This window comes from Astatotilapia calliptera, chromosome 17, assembly GCF_900246225.1.
Source record: "Astatotilapia calliptera chromosome 17, fAstCal1.2, whole genome shotgun sequence".
Taxonomy (NCBI): Eukaryota; Metazoa; Chordata; class Actinopteri; order Cichliformes; family Cichlidae; genus Astatotilapia; species Astatotilapia calliptera.
Window position 1 is genome coordinate 15,509,056 of NC_039318.1, and position 14,862 is coordinate 15,523,917.

Consider the following 14,862-nt stretch of genomic DNA (forward strand, 5'->3'; position numbering starts at 1 on the left):
TAATTAATTTCATTTAAAACATTTAATTATCTCCAGTTTTAATTATTTACCATTATTTAATGACATCATTGATATTGGCACTCCTGGCCCTGCTGCACAACTTTGGATTTGTGTAGAATTACTTGTGCTAGGACAAATGAGCATACTTCCCAAAGACAAGCGGTAGGGTATGATGTTCCGCACTGCAAAACTTTACCTATGTCACTCATTAGAAGAATTGCTGCAATTAAAATCAATCTGTTCTCGCCAATTCCTTAGAAATCCTCTTTTGCTCGGTTGAAGTCACCAGTTTCAAACATCTCAAGATTTTTATGGATAGACGAACAATCGAAAATACGTTTAAAAACTCACCAGAAGCTAACACACAATAGTTGTTTAGAGCTACCAAAGTCAAATCACTACTGCTTAGCTAAAGAGAACAATATCGCTTTTTAATTGACACATCACTACAGTGGTATGAAAGTTTTTGCACCCTTCCTGATATCCTATTTTTTGCATGTTTGTCAAACTGAACTATTTCAGATCATCAAAGAATTATAAATATAAGACAAACACAACATAAGTAAACACAAAGTTTCTAAGTGAAGGTGTTTATGATTAAGGGGGGAAAAAATCCAAACCTACATGGCAGAGTGTGAAAAAGTGTTTGGCCCCTAAAACTAATAACCAGTATTATACAAACTTCACTGAGCTTACAGCTTATCAGTATGAAAGGTGGCTGGCACTGAAAGAATATTGAATATTGATGACATGTATTTAAAGACACACACACGTTCTTCAGCTATGCCGTTGTTGTTAGCTTGGCCTTGGTGAGCCTCAGCAGATATTCCTGAACTTTGTTCCTCAGAAATTTTGTAATCTCGCAAGATTTTCAATTTTACCTTGGCAGTTCTTTTCCAGTGCTAAGACATGATTGTAGATGTCAGCAAAGTCCCTGAGCATGGGACAACATTCCTCCTCTCACATTATTGGTTACTGCAATTTGGAGATGATTTTGTTCAAAATGCACCCATCTGAACCCTCGTCCCCCTCACCATCCCTAGTCCGAGGTGGCTGTGATTGTGGAAGGCTGTGGTTCCAAGAACTGGAGGTTCTTGGATAGGTCTTCGCTGTGTGTCTTCTTTAAATTACTCCACCTAGAGTTCACAGCTGGTGTGGGTGGAGAATGCCCACAACTCAATGACATCTTCAGCCACTGGAGTGTCTCCCTTCGAGGCCTCCCTGGGATACCAATCCCCGTTGCTGTCTGTCTCAGAAGGGGAACTCCCTTCCCTTCAATCCAGAATCACGTGCGTCGTTGTTGCCACCTCTGGAGATCCAGATCCTCAGGTCAGTGGAACAAAATAAACGTTTGGCAGATTGTCATGTTTCAGCTCCCACATATCAGGCTGATAAGAAGGTCTGGCTCTCCACCAAAAATGTACCTCTGAGGACCAAATCTAAGAAGTAGGAAATTTGGTTCATTGGCACATTTGAGGTGCTGTTAAATATTAACCCAGTGACTGAGCGTTTTTACAGTGGAGCATTTGTAAATATTGAGTGTTGGAGTTGTTTACCTGTCACACCACTGACCACAAGAACTGAGCGGGAGTCAGGAGCACATTTACAGAAGCCACGTCTGTGGAAAGTCTTTCAGTATTGTTCACATTCCCACTGTGAATAACAGTGAGAATTTACAAAATCCTCCATTTTGGTCCCGTTCTTGCCATGCACTCTCAATGTAGGATGTTTCTAAAATGTAAAATGTAGCATGTTTTGGATTTAGAACATCGGTTCGACTACATGTGTAGAGAGTCATTTAGCAGCATCACCTAAAGAACACCACTACACCTGTCTCAGCAGCATCAATAAGGGTTTAGACCTCTGCTCCATTATTAACATATAATAACTCCAGCGTCTTCTTGCTGTTGGGTAATTAAAAAATAATAATTACCTATGAAAGAGAAAAAATGTGATGTAATCTTCATGTACATAAAGTTCAGAATCTCAGGTTTCCAGAAATTTTTACTTTAAATTATTTGGACTCATTCTAATCATTGTTGAGCTTTTGATTTTGTTTAAGTATATGCCAAAGGTCTAATTATGATGTATATGGAGGTAAAAGGTGAGGTAAGATGAGTTAGTTCCCCTTCCAAGTTACTCAACAGTGAAGCTTGGGAACAATCCCACAGCTGAAAACATGGGGTGGTTCTATTGATTTATCCTCTGAGCAGTGCGGAAGATGGCAGTGTTGAGGGCATGGTGATGGATAATCAGTAAAGCCATCACAATTTACTTTTGCCAACACCTTTATTCCAAGACACTGACATTGTTTTAAGATGTGTGGATAAAGTTTGGCATTCCAGGAAAACCAGCTCTCTGATGCAGCGCAGAATCAGCACAGAGCTGTGTGTCTCCTTTTGCAGGGCTGATAACATGAAGGGTTAGTGGCTAATTCTGCAACACTGTTGTAATGTTGTGAAATGACAGTGAAAGGGGAAGTATAATGATTGTGTTGCTCCAAGGTGGTTTGACAATAGCGAGCAGTTTACTGCAGGCTGGAAGAAATTTCAGACATGGGGTTCATCCAGAGTGCAGTGCCTGAGCACGGCCACGAGGTGGTGATAGAAGTTGAGGTGGGTCAGGGTTAGGGTCTGATGAGGGCTTTGATGGGTGACCTTCAGTCCAGTTGGTGTTGTTTGCCTCTCCTCAGACCTGGCTGCAGTCTGCTGATTATGGAAGAATCTGCAGTACAGAAAAGCAAGAACAAGCAGACCCCAGACCCACTGCAAACACTAAATAACGAGACGACTCCATGTGGGTGCCAGACTTAAGGAAATCTTTGTGCAGAAACGAATCGTGTTTCTCTCCAGAGATTCGTGGGATGATGTTTGCATGCTTCAGCTCCACCCTGAAGCTCTGAGTCTGCCATTGGATTTTACCATTCAAAGTGAACTCCGATGGAGGGCGTTCTTAAATGCAACACGGCGCCACCTTTTGATTACAGTCTCTCACAGAGGGCCTCACCTATTACTGCTGCACTTTGCTTAAGTTTAAAACAACTTACAATATCAGATCACAGCTCATCATTTTCGTACGAAACTTGGAAAAAAAGAAAGTATACTTTATTGATCCCCTTGGGGAAATTCCTCTCTGCATTTAACCCATTCACTCAGTGAAGCAGTGGGCAACCATTGGGCGCCCGAGGAGCAGTGTGTATAGACAGTACCTTGCTCAGGGGTACCGCAGGGTAGCTGTTCAGTGGATTTGAATCACCGGCCTTTCATAAGACATTTTTACTATTAGTAGGGGAGACCGGGGATAGTTGTAACATTTTTGACATTTCTGTCTGTAAATTGAAGCTCTTTTAAGGTAGTGGATTCAAAATGTAATGCAAAGTATTTACATGTCTCTGCTATTAAATAGTGCAGTTATTTTCTCTGCAGCACAATTACCCATTGCATGGTATGGTCTCAAACACGAAGAGTGAAATGTTACAATTAACCCCATAGTCTGGGTTAGTTGTAACATATCCTGGGGTGAAATGTAACACAATGAAATAAGGGTACTAACAAAACATTAACATGTAATCTTTGTTTATTCAACACATGAATGCACTTACATCCATTTATGTAGCTCTGTGTGTGTGTGACAGAATGCAGAAATCTAGCTTTTGAACATATTCCAACCCCCCAAAAAAGACAAATTATGGAATTTTCTGCAACTGAATATTTCATTAATTTTGGTTGGTCTTCCTTGAGTTTGGCCTCATTGGATCAGTGGGCATTATAACCTACAACTCTTGCACCAATTTTGAACATAACAATGAAGCTGAAAAAATCTAGTTGTTCACCAGCATCGCAATTCCATTACTTTTTATCATGGCTTACCTTGGTGTGGTTTGCAAAGTGCTTCAGAAAGATGAGGAAATCTGTTTCTTGCACCCATCCTGACTTATTTCCACTACCAGTACTTCCTACTGGTCCATCTCTGACACAGTGGTGTGCATAATGTATGTGTGGGAACACAAACAGTGGAGGAATTGTGTTGCCAATGGCATTACCGCATATACAAATGCGACCAGTGAACCTCTCTCTGCTGATGTCGTTGCCCCAACTTGTTTAATATAAGTTAAAGTAATAGTGTGGCAAGTTGTAACATCTGCATTATTGTTACAACTAACCCAGACTGTTGCTGTTACAACTGACCCAGAACTCCTATAGCCATGAACTAGCTAACATTACAGGCAACGGCTAAAACATTAGCACTAAAGACCTACACAGAATATATCCCCATAGACATACAAATAACATAATTTAAGTTTGATGAGTTTAACTGCAAAGCAGATAATGCTATTAGAAATTGAAATAAAGTAGAAAAACTTCCTTTTTGGCATACAAATTACTTTTTTTCATGTTAAATTGTCTGTGTTTGACAAAATGTGCTGATTTTTCACATGTGATAGCAGAACTGAATTGGGCATGCACAGGATGAGTCACATCATTTGAAACTTAGCCCTGATTGGAGAAATTGGAAGTGTTACAACTGACCCACGTTACAACTATCCCCGGTCTCCCCTACTTTTACTTTATTTAAATGTTTCTGTTTGTACGTGAGATTATAGATAAAGTTTTATTGGGGATAACCACAGTGGGGGTCACGTGTTAAAGTTGCAGTTAAATAAACGTGAATGAAAGAATCTGCAGGAAATAAAGTTTCATCTTTTTTAAACTTCATGATTTTTCCGCCCCGCCCCCTGTATGTCAGCGCGCGGGTCTGCGGACGTGGCATGCGTGCTTCCTTCTTTCCTCTCGTGAAGAAGGACCAATGAGAAAAGAGTCCGCGGACAGCAACCCTCTGACATCACCGAGGGAGCATGACGTATAACTGAGGTGGACCAATCAGGTCGAGGGAAAAGTCTGACGCGGGCTCTGATTGGCTGCGGAGGCCCAGAGGCGGCTCCGCGGGGTCGCAGACAGCGGGGCTCGGTGTGAGGAACGAGCAAAGCAGCGGTCGCCAGGTGTAAGAGTAGCACGCGCACAGGTGAGAGGAGAGCAGGTGAGCTGATGCTCCAACAGCTGTAGCGAGTTTGAGGCAATCAGCAGTTTTATGAATATTAAACAGAAACTGTGATGTTTGTAAAACCAGAGTTTATTATCATGTGACTGACGTTTGCGAGAGAAGCTGACTGTGAGTGAAAATATTCAAAGAGGAATTTAAAGCTTAAAACGTAAACTTTGTTTCTGTGTGCGTGCGCGTGCGTATGTCTGTGTCTTTGTATGTGTGTCACAGTGTGTGTCAGGATGGTGCGTCCAGTGCTTGTGTTCCTCATCCTTGCTGTGGTGGTCAGCAGCAGCAGTAAGCCCACAGAGAGGAAAAGTCGGGTCCATCATGAGGAGCCTCTGAGCGCCCTTGAGCATGACGACCAGAAAAACTTCGACTACGACCACGAAGCATTTTTGGGTCAAGAGGAGGCCAAAACCTTTGAGCAACTTCCTCCAGAGGAGAGCCAACGCAGACTCGGGTGAGTTCAGGTCATCTGAAGCTTCGCCTGGTTTTTCTGAGTGATGAAGAGAAGCAGGCCGGCCTCGGCTCTCCACATTGAAGTACAGCCCGATCAGACTGTGGCTGAGCGCTGTGCAGGGACAGGGTCCACAGGGCATAATGAGAAATTCAGACAATCACTTCCTGTAGCTGTGTCATGCTGACCGTGAGGAAATAGACGTCCTCACTGGTCGAATCGTCTCCACCTCCAGCTGCTGCAGACGCAGGAGAAACTTTACAATTTCAACTCACATACTCAGCTCAGCTGTGTTCACAGAAAACTCAATACAATTAAAATAAAGTCCAGTGTATTTCCTGGACCTGTGAGCTCAGTTTGGGTTCAGTTAGGTTAGATATTTCTTAAGTCTAGTCTTTATTTTTGTTGCCTCTCATAAAGATGTTGTTTTTGGCTTTGCGCTCTGGTAATTCGTGTCTCTGCAGCATCATCGTGGATAAAATTGACACTAACCGCGATGGTTTCGTCTCTGAGGAGGAGCTGAAGGCCTGGATCAGAAATGCTCAGAGGAAGCACATCTATGACAGCGTGGAGCATCAGTGGAAAGACTTCGACTTGAACGGCGACGGCCGCATCAGCTGGGACGAGTACAGGAACGTGACATACGGCAGTTATCTAGGTCAGGACTCCATCTGAGGTTATTAGGTCTTCTTTGATAAATGTTATTGTGCTGTAATCAATCTGATCAGGTCTCTCATTGCTTGGTTCCAGATGACCCTCCAAAGGAACCAGAGTACAACTACACCTACATGATGTCGAGGGACGAGCGGAGGTTCCGGGTCGCAGACAGGAATGGAGACCTCATCGCAGACAAACAGGAGTTTACCGCTTTTCTTCATCCTGAAGAACACGAGTACATGAAGGACGTCGTGGTGCAGGTGAGACTGATGTCGTGGGGTCATGTGACCCACTGTTTCGTTTCAAATATTTAACTTTCTTTTTTTGTCACAGGAAACGATCGAAGACATCGACAAGAATGGAGACGGGTTTATCGACCTGAAGGAGTATATCGGTGAGGTTTTATCGATCAGGTGGAGCATTAGAGGAAACAGGAAGCAGCTGATCTGAAGGTCAGGAGGTCAGGCCTTTACCTTATCCTGACAGACGGACTAGACAGTGATGGTCTCATGGAGCCTATGCATGCTTTTTGTGATGTCAGGCAGCAGGGGGCAGCACTGTGACGAGCTCGCTGCTGAATACCACAAAATTTACCTGCGGCTGAATTTATTCTGTGTGCTGCAGCTTTCCTTTTTATGATTAGCCAATCAGAGTGCTTGTTAGGTGGAAGTGTGTGTGTGTGTGTGTGTGTGTGTGCGTGCGTGTGTGAACAGACTGTAACCAAACAGATAACAGATTTAAGTTCCTCTTCTAAGTTTGGTCACTTCTTGTCACGTCCAATTGCCCCTCCCTGAGCCTGGTTCTGCTGCAGGTTTCTTCCTTTTAAAAGGGTGTTTTTCCTTCCCACTGTCACCAAAGTGCTTGCTCATAGGGCGTCGTATGATTGTTGGAGTTTCTCTGTATTATTGTATTGCCTTGAGGAAAATGTTGTTGTGATTTGTGCTATATATAAACAAACTGAATTGAATTGTCGTAGGTGACATGTACATGTCTCAGGACGGCGAGGAGGAGCCTGAGTGGGTGGCGACAGAGCGTCAGCAGTTCTCGGAGTTCAGAGACAAAAACAAGGATGGGAAGATGGACAAAGAGGAGACGATGGACTGGATCCTTCCCTCTGACTATGACCATGCCGAGGCCGAAGCCCAACATCTGCTGCATGAGTCTGATGCCGACCAGGTGAGGCTGAACCAAATGCGCCCCTCGCAGCTTTCGGTTTACCTGCTTGCATGTGTAACAGCTGATTTTTGTGTCTTCAGGATGGAAAACTGAGCAAGAAAGAGATTCTGGACAAGCATGAGGTGTTTGTCGGAAGTCAGGTGACAGACTTTGGAGAGGCGCTACTGCGACACGACGAGTTCTAGAAGGTCACATGATTGAAGCGTCGCTGGAACAAACTGCTTCTGAATTTTGGTGGAAACTTTATGGAGATAATTTATTTTTAGAGCCAAAGAAGAAAAAACAGTTTTGATGTTCAACAGTTACTGCCAGGTTGTTAGGCCAGATTTTTTTATTTTTCGTATGTGTTTTTGCTCCTCACGAGTTTCTGCAGTACAGAAGCGTAAAACACTGACCCGCCATTTTCACTAAAATCCACTTTTATTTCATTTAGCGTTGAAGAAAATTATGTCATTGGGACACAGTTGGACTAAAAGGAGTGCTCATGTGATTTCAGGTGAGAGCGCCTTACTGTCGTAGCTGTGTTGGTCATTTGGAAAAAAATCTCACGTAAACGTTTTACGCTTCGTCCTTCAGAGCGTTGCCACTTTGGAGCAAATAACAAATGGTTTTTATAAAGATTTAAAGATGCCTTAAAGCATAGGTGTCAAACTCTGGCCCGCTGGCCTACTGGTATTATACAACTACCATAACGTTAGCTTCATAGCATAATTGCCTAAGTCATTTGACTAAGTCAATGACTTAGGCACTTATGCTATGAAGCTAACGATAATATATATATTGTTTAGTATTAAGCTTTGCTTGTTCCATATTCAGTTTTTCAGCAAAACTTGTTTGAGTCCATAAATCTGGAGGAAGATTTTTTTTTTTTTTTTTTTTCAGTAAATATTAATGTTAGCCCGCGACCTTGTTACAGTTTTGAATTTTGGCCCACTGTGTATTTGAGTTTGACACCCCTGCCTTAAAGCTTAAAAAAATCTACAGACAAAGTCTGAGTTTTATGTCGCATTTTTACCTGTTTATCAATAAAAAAAAAAATAAAAAAAGTGAAACTCAGAGTTTGGTTTCGTGAACGTTTTATTCAGAAAGTCTAAAGAAAGACACTTCACTGTTTTTAATGTTTATTTTTGCCTTTTATCTAAACACGTATGTTCTACAGGAACATAGATATCAGCTGATCGTGTGTACGTATAAACTTTATTTACATAACGATGAGAATACAGGAAACATTCGTCCTCCAAACTCTGACCTGTGAAGGTCCTCTTCAGCTCAGTCACGCCCTCTTAAAAGTTCTTTGTGTCACTTTGGTGTGAGCATTAAGAAGCTGTGGACACTTCAGTCTTTGTGGAAACTTCGGAGGATTCGTCCATTGTCTTTCCAAACACCATCTCCATGATACAGCCATTAAACTGAGAACAGAACAGAAGAACTGATCATCACTTCAGTAGCAGGGACAACTCAAACTGTCAGAGAAAAGCTGCGAAAAACTAAACCCTGCGTTCTGCACTGTGTTATCTGAGTGTGCTCACCTGTTTGTTCATGAAGACGTAGATGAGTGGGTTGTAGACGCAGGCGCTCTTAGAGAAAAACGCCGGGATGGTGACAAGTCGATAGTCTTTGTTTTCATCTGTGGAGTAGGCAAAGTAAAGAGCTGCCAGGGCGTACGGGCCATAGCAGGTGACGAAGGACCCCACCATAACGATGATCATTCTTGACACCTCCTTCTCCGCCTTCTGGGTGGAGGCTGACTCAGCCTGCTGGGCTGCAACCTGCAGAGGAAACAACAAGGCTAAGCTTTAATGGAGTGAAGTTCTCAAGCTCCAAACACACTACCAGCACAGAGACTCAGTTAATCACTTAGTGCTGGCTGATTGATTGATTGATTGATTGATTGATTGATTGATTGACTCACTGCTCTCAGAGCACCCAGCAGCTGGGAGTAGCAGAAGATGATGATGGAGAGAGGCATGATGAAGCAGGTGACCATGAGGAAGTGTATGTAGCTGGTCGTGTTGTACTGCTCATTGTGAGTGTACCAGTCGGGTCCACAGGAGCAGCCCAGACCTTCAGGGATGTACCTACCAACACAGAAAGTCAGCTCACCTGTGCAGGACACACACGGCCAGAATCACCTGATGCCTACAGTACCTGCTCCAGCCAAAGAAAGGTGGGCAGGCACAGCCGACACCCATGAACCAGGCGAAGGCCACTGCAGCCAGAGCGTGATTTGAGCCAAACTTAAAGGCTCCGAACGGTTTACAAATGACCAGGTACCTCTCAAAGGAAAGCACCGCCAAAGACCAGGCGGTCACCAGACCTGAGGAGGAGGGAGAAACACACCATTGCACCTGCACACACCTGTACACATCCTGCCGATGGATTGGGTGGTTTACCTGCCACGGAGCCCACAGCAGCCTCCAGAGCACACAGCGTGTGACCCAGGAAGTAGTAACCTCGCATGGAGGCTAAGAACACCTGACTGACAGAGAAGGTGACGAAGATGAAGCTGGAGAAGGAGATGTTGACAAGAATGAAGTTGAGTGGGACTCTGAGCTTCTTGTACTTCATCGTCGCCACGAGAACAATGAAGTTTAAAGGAGTGCCAGCAAAAAAAACAAAACCCATAAAGGCGGCCTGCAGGTAAAAGGCCCAGACAGGGGCCAGGTAATACTGGGGCCCCTCAAAGGGACTGACTTTGGAGATGTTCTCGTACAGGTGGAAGTGTTTTCCCATTGTGACCCTGAGCTCTTTGCCGCTGCCGCTGTGTCAGCCTCTTATATACGCTCATAAACCACTTACAGCAAAGATTATGCTGCTGGGATTTTTCTAAACTTTCAGGATTAAGAACTTCTGACTCCTTAATCTGCTTACAGAAGGTTTTCTCTGTGAACACACAGATCCACCCGAGTTCACCTCACTGCTCAAAAAAAACTTTGTGCTTTAAAGGTGACCGCAGTCGCATGCACGTCTTATTTAAATATTTATTTATTATTTTGGTAAATGGCTCTGGGATTAGCCCTTTAACTCCAAGGAATTAAACCTAGAACCATGTGGTCAGTGGATGAGTTTTCCCTCTTTTTCCAAACAAACTTAATTTAATGATTGATTTAATTAATTAAATTGTTAGTGATCAACACATACTTACAACAGCAATCATATTAACAGCCAATAACATGACAGTAAAACTTTAATTATGCTAAATGATTTATCTGTACTCTTTAAGTTTGGTTACACGTAATAACTAGAAACATTAGCATCCCGCCAACCAGCTCACTGTTGTGGAGAGGTCAGTGGGTGAGAAGCGAGGTACACTTGGACAGGTCACAGATTCAAACAAAGATCTCTTTTAGTGAGGCAACAGAGCTGACTGTTGCTCTGCTGCCAACTCTAAAAATCCTTCTTACAGATGAAGAGGTAAGTCCCTGCTGTGTGATATGGTTTGTGATGGGTTTATAAAGTTTTTAGTGTAATAAACACAAGCTGTTGTCAGGCCCACTGCAGGGCGATGAAGACGCCTGATGATGAAGAGCAGCAGCAGGTGGCTGACGGATCTAAATCCAATAAGAGTCTTTTGTTTTTCCGTGTGCTCAACTTCCGATGTAATCCGGATATTTCAGATTTACCTGACCAGGTGATCCTCCTCAATCCTCCAAATCCTTAAAACATCGTCACACAGTCAGATTAGAAGACTCACGACCACTGAAACGGTTAAAGGGGTTCAGCGTGAGGAAGACTGTGAGGAAGAGGAGGAGGAAGAACACTGAGCCTTTAAGAAGGAGCTGTCCTCCAACCTTCATCACTTCTCCTGCTCAGAGTCCGGAGAACGTCGCGGACAAGAAGAAACTGCACTGTCTCCACTTCTGTTGCCCATTTTCATCCTGGACCAGACTGAAGAGGAGACACATTTATTGACTGATCGATTGATCGATGGCTGTAATGATTGCTGACCTTTAGAGCGGGGGCTGTATCATAACCAGGCTGTGAGCTGCATGGAGCATGGGTATGATACGACCTCAGTTTGGAGGTGACTTGCAGCCTTAAAAGACTGATTAATCACTGATGTATTGACTATTGATTACTTGCTACTATGGATTATTGATTAAGCTCCTGGTGGTTCAGGTATGAAGACCGGAGATTATGTCTGCTGCTTTCACTGTTTAATGTTAGGTTTCTGTTTGTTGTGAGTCTGTGCTGTAACACTTAAAGGTCACAGTGGCCTCAGGTGTTCATGTATCCTGTATTATTTATTTTCATCTTTAATGTCTGTTAAATAAAAAAGAACCTGCTGATCAATGAAGTAATTTGATTGTGTGAATCATTACTTTACTTCAAACATTTAAATGAAACTCAGAAGCTGTTTTGGTTTAATTATTATTTTTTAATAAAATTCCTTTTTGGAGCATTGAGGCACACTATTATTCATCAGATTTATTATCCTGTTATTACAGTTATAACTTCAGAAATGTTTTTAACTTCCAAACTTCTGATTATTGAAACTGAATCAAACTCCAAGCAGCTCAGTTTTTTTCTGTGAATAAAAATGCCCCACTAAAATGACTTATTGATCAATCAATGCCCTAAATTTTGTTCACAGATGACTTGCCGTGTTTCTTTGGGTTTTAGAGCAGTTAAATTCGACTCGATCATTAGAGCTCCGAGCACGTCATCAGGTCCCTGAACGTCTCTTTATCCAGGATCTCTTTTCCTTATAGGGCTTCATTTATACTAACATCATTAGTCAGGGTCAGAGGTCACAGGAAGTGGGAGATGAATGCGAGAAATGAACCCAAGGTTTGTCAGTCTACCTGAGAGTAGTCGCCACAGCCTGCATCAGGTTTGGTTTAGTTACAAAAAAAATAAATCTGGAAGCATCAGAAACATGTCAGTCATAAGAACTTTAGCTCATATCATCAGCTGTTGTTGATCTGTCTGTAACTTCCAAGCCTGAACAGCTTCATTAAAATCAGAAATGAAGCTGAGCAGATGTTGCCACTGGTAAAACTCTTTAACATTGATGTCAGTGATGAAACTAACATTGTACCTGCTACTTGTTCATGTTCCCCTAATAAACGAAATGATCAAAAGTGTATTTGTATTCACTCAGATTATCTTTGATATTAAAGTTTGTTTGATCTGAAACAGTGTGACTGCACACGCACACACACTCAGGGTTAAATGTGATGATTTTAAATGTGTGTAGGTTCTTCAATATCCAGGTTCAGCATGTTAATTTAGTAATTACAAACATTTCAAGTGTAAATGTTTGTGAACATATTTATTTTTATTTGTACTCCTCCGTGTACGATCCCCTCCGTAAATCGCCTTGCTGTAGTGGAGGACTTTTGTGTCCCAAGTATCCATGGAGCTCTGTTGGCTTGGGGGGCCCGGTGGTAGGGCTGCTCAATCTGCTCAACATTTGGCAATAAACCCTATTCGGATTCTTCTGAAGTGTGGCTGGCCTCTCTGTCACAGACAGGGTGAGGAGTTTAGTCTTTTGAGAGGGGCTCAGAGTAGAGCTGCTACTCCTCCACATTAAAAGGAGCCGGTGCGGTTTTAGATACAGGCGACACGGGCGGTTGCCCGGGGCGGCATCGTGGTGGGGGGCGGCATCACGGGCATCGTAGTACTCATGCTGCCCCGACGTCAGCCAGCGCATATTGGGAATGGCATAGGCACCGATCGGTTTTCCCTCGCCCATTTGCTGGGAGTAAGGGCGCCCTCCGTTTGCCAGGTGCGCCTGCTGCTTGCGGCGCAGAGAGGAGAGGGCGGGGCGGCGGGGGATTCACTGGCTGGCTGGAGCAGCATCTAATAACCAACTCGCAAAATAAAACAAAATTAAAACAAACCAGCAAACATGAAAACACCAGACATTATGATACAGACTTATAATTTGCACCGATGTTTTTTCTAAATTCTATACACAAAAAGTGAGCGCGAGAGCCTTCGGTGCGCCTGCTCGCTGCTGAAGTCAAAGTAAACTTTATTGTCATCTCCGCTACATACAGTCCAGTATATAGAGAGACGAGGCTCCAGTTACAGCAGTGCAAGTAAACAAACACTATATATAAGAAGAGTAAGAAAATAAATACACACTTTAGGACCAGGGGTAAAGGGATCAATAACATCCATCCATTCGCTTCCGCTTATCCTTTTCAGGGTCGCGGGGGGGGCGCTGGAGCCTATCCCAGCTGTCATAGGGCGAGAGGCAGGGTACACCCTGGACAGGTCGCCAGTCTGTCGCAGGGCCAACACACAGGGACAGACAATCATTCGCACTCTCATTCACTCGCACATTCACACCTAGTGGCAATTTGGATTATCCAATTAACCTATCCCCACAAGCTGCATGTCTTTGGACGGTGAGAGTAAGCCGGAGTACCCGGAGGGAACCCACACAAACACGGGGAGAACATGCAAACTCCACACAGAAAGACCCCGGCCTGATGGTGGAATTGATAACAATTTAAAATTTACAGTTTGATGATTTAAAGCATAGGTGTCAAACTCTGGCCCGCGGGCCAAATTTGACCCGCAGCCTAATTACATTTGGCCCGCGAAGCCATACCAAATTACTATTAGAGCTGGCCTACTGGTATTATACAGCTAATATATATATTGTTTAGTATTAAGCTTTGCTTGTTCCATATTCAGTTTTCCAGCAAAACTTATTTGAGTCCATAAGAAAAGATTCATTCTTATATCTGGAGGAAGATTTTTTTTTTCAATAAATATTAATGTTAGCCCGCGACTTTGTTCCAGTTTTGAATTTTGGCCCACTGTGTATTTGAGTTTGACACCCCTGATTTAAAGTCTCACACACATAAGCCATCAAAAGGGGAGGGGGGCCGGCTGCTTCCAAATAGAGCACATTTCATTCATAATGATGTAAATCCAAGCTCATTATGTATTCATGATTTGAATCCTGGGTTGTGTAAAATCTCAGAAATAAACCCTAGACAAAGTGAATCTGTGAACTAAGGTGTAGGTGTGTTAGATTATGTTGTGGTGATCCTCGAGCTGGGGGATATGTGTTCATACTGGAGTGCAAAATTAAAACCAATGGAAGATGGACAAGAAAAGTTCAATAATGGCAGGTCATCCTGAAACAATCAGAATCAGTATACTTTATTACTCCCTAAGGAAATTATGTGCGTTACAGCTGCTCCAAGAAGAAATGGTAAAAATAGCAACAGTAACAGACTAAACTCCAAACAATACATTATGTTACAGATTATAATATTAATTTGTCATTGTCAGTTGTTGATTCGTCCTGTTCTCATGACGAATTATGATTGCTGATTGGTAGCCGTTTGCATACTATGCATACTCTCTCTCTCTCTCTTCATATGTGTGTCTGTGTGTGTGTACAACAGTTTTATGTTAATGTACAATCCTTAATATGTTGTGTGTGTGTGTGTGTGTGTGTGGGGAGGGGGGGGGGCGGGGCGCCAGAGGGACTGTTCGCCCAGGCTAGGACCGCCACTGTTAGGGATGCTCTCACTTCTGAGATAAAATCTCTCAGCTGAAAT

The 14,862-nt window shown here is 43.1% G+C and overlaps 2 protein-coding genes across 4 annotated transcripts; one reads left to right on the forward strand and one right to left on the reverse strand.

The window, feature by feature from the left end:
* Positions 1-4,938: 4,938 nt before the first annotated feature.
* calua (calumenin a) lies at positions 4,939-7,994 on the forward strand. 3 transcript variants are annotated; one of them, XM_026147083.1, is made up of 7 exons: positions 4,939-5,022; positions 5,272-5,503; positions 5,965-6,158; positions 6,251-6,417; positions 6,491-6,551; positions 7,134-7,333; positions 7,414-7,994. In XM_026147083.1, exons 2-7 carry the CDS (start codon positions 5,283-5,285, stop codon positions 7,516-7,518), a joined length of 948 nt encoding a protein of 315 aa, XP_026002868.1. In that variant the 5' UTR covers positions 4,939-5,022; positions 5,272-5,282; the 3' UTR covers positions 7,519-7,994. The 3 variants fall into 3 exon arrangements, with proteins under 3 accessions (XP_026002868.1, XP_026002869.1, XP_026002871.1); XM_026147084.1 differs by having other exon boundaries at positions 4,946-5,037; XM_026147086.1 differs by lacking the exon at positions 4,939-5,022 and adding an exon at positions 5,093-5,169.
* A 408-nt stretch (positions 7,995-8,402) lies between these two features.
* Positions 8,403-10,068, reverse strand: opn1sw1 (opsin 1 (cone pigments), short-wave-sensitive 1). The gene is made up of 5 exons (XM_026147256.1): positions 9,727-10,068; positions 9,482-9,650; positions 9,246-9,411; positions 8,863-9,102; positions 8,403-8,742 (listed from the first exon to the last, which is right to left on the reverse strand). The coding sequence occupies exons 1-5, from the start codon at positions 10,064-10,066 to the stop codon at positions 8,650-8,652; spliced, it is 1,008 nt and encodes a 335-aa protein (XP_026003041.1). The 5' UTR covers positions 10,067-10,068; the 3' UTR covers positions 8,403-8,649.
* Positions 10,069-14,862: the final 4,794 nt, after the last annotated feature.

Coding starts and splice junctions, on each gene's coding strand:
- calua (XM_026147083.1), top strand. CDS start 5,283: ATGGTGCGTCCAGTGCTTGTGTTCCTCATCCTTGCTGTGGTGGTCAGC. Junction 5,504..5,964: donor GAGAGCCAACGCAGACTCGG/GTGAGTTCAGGT, acceptor GTGTCTCTGCAG/CATCATCGTGGATAAAATTG. Junction 6,159..6,250: donor GACATACGGCAGTTATCTAG/GTCAGGACTCCA, acceptor GCTTGGTTCCAG/ATGACCCTCCAAAGGAACCA.
- opn1sw1 (XM_026147256.1), bottom strand. CDS start 10,066: ATGGGAAAACACTTCCACCTGTACGAGAACATCTCCAAAGTCAGTCCC. Junction 9,651..9,726: donor TGCTGTGGGCTCCGTGGCAG/GTAAACCACCCA, acceptor CCTCCTCCTCAG/GTCTGGTGACCGCCTGGTCT. Junction 9,412..9,481: donor CCTTTCTTTGGCTGGAGCAG/GTACTGTAGGCA, acceptor CTGTGTTGGTAG/GTACATCCCTGAAGGTCTGG.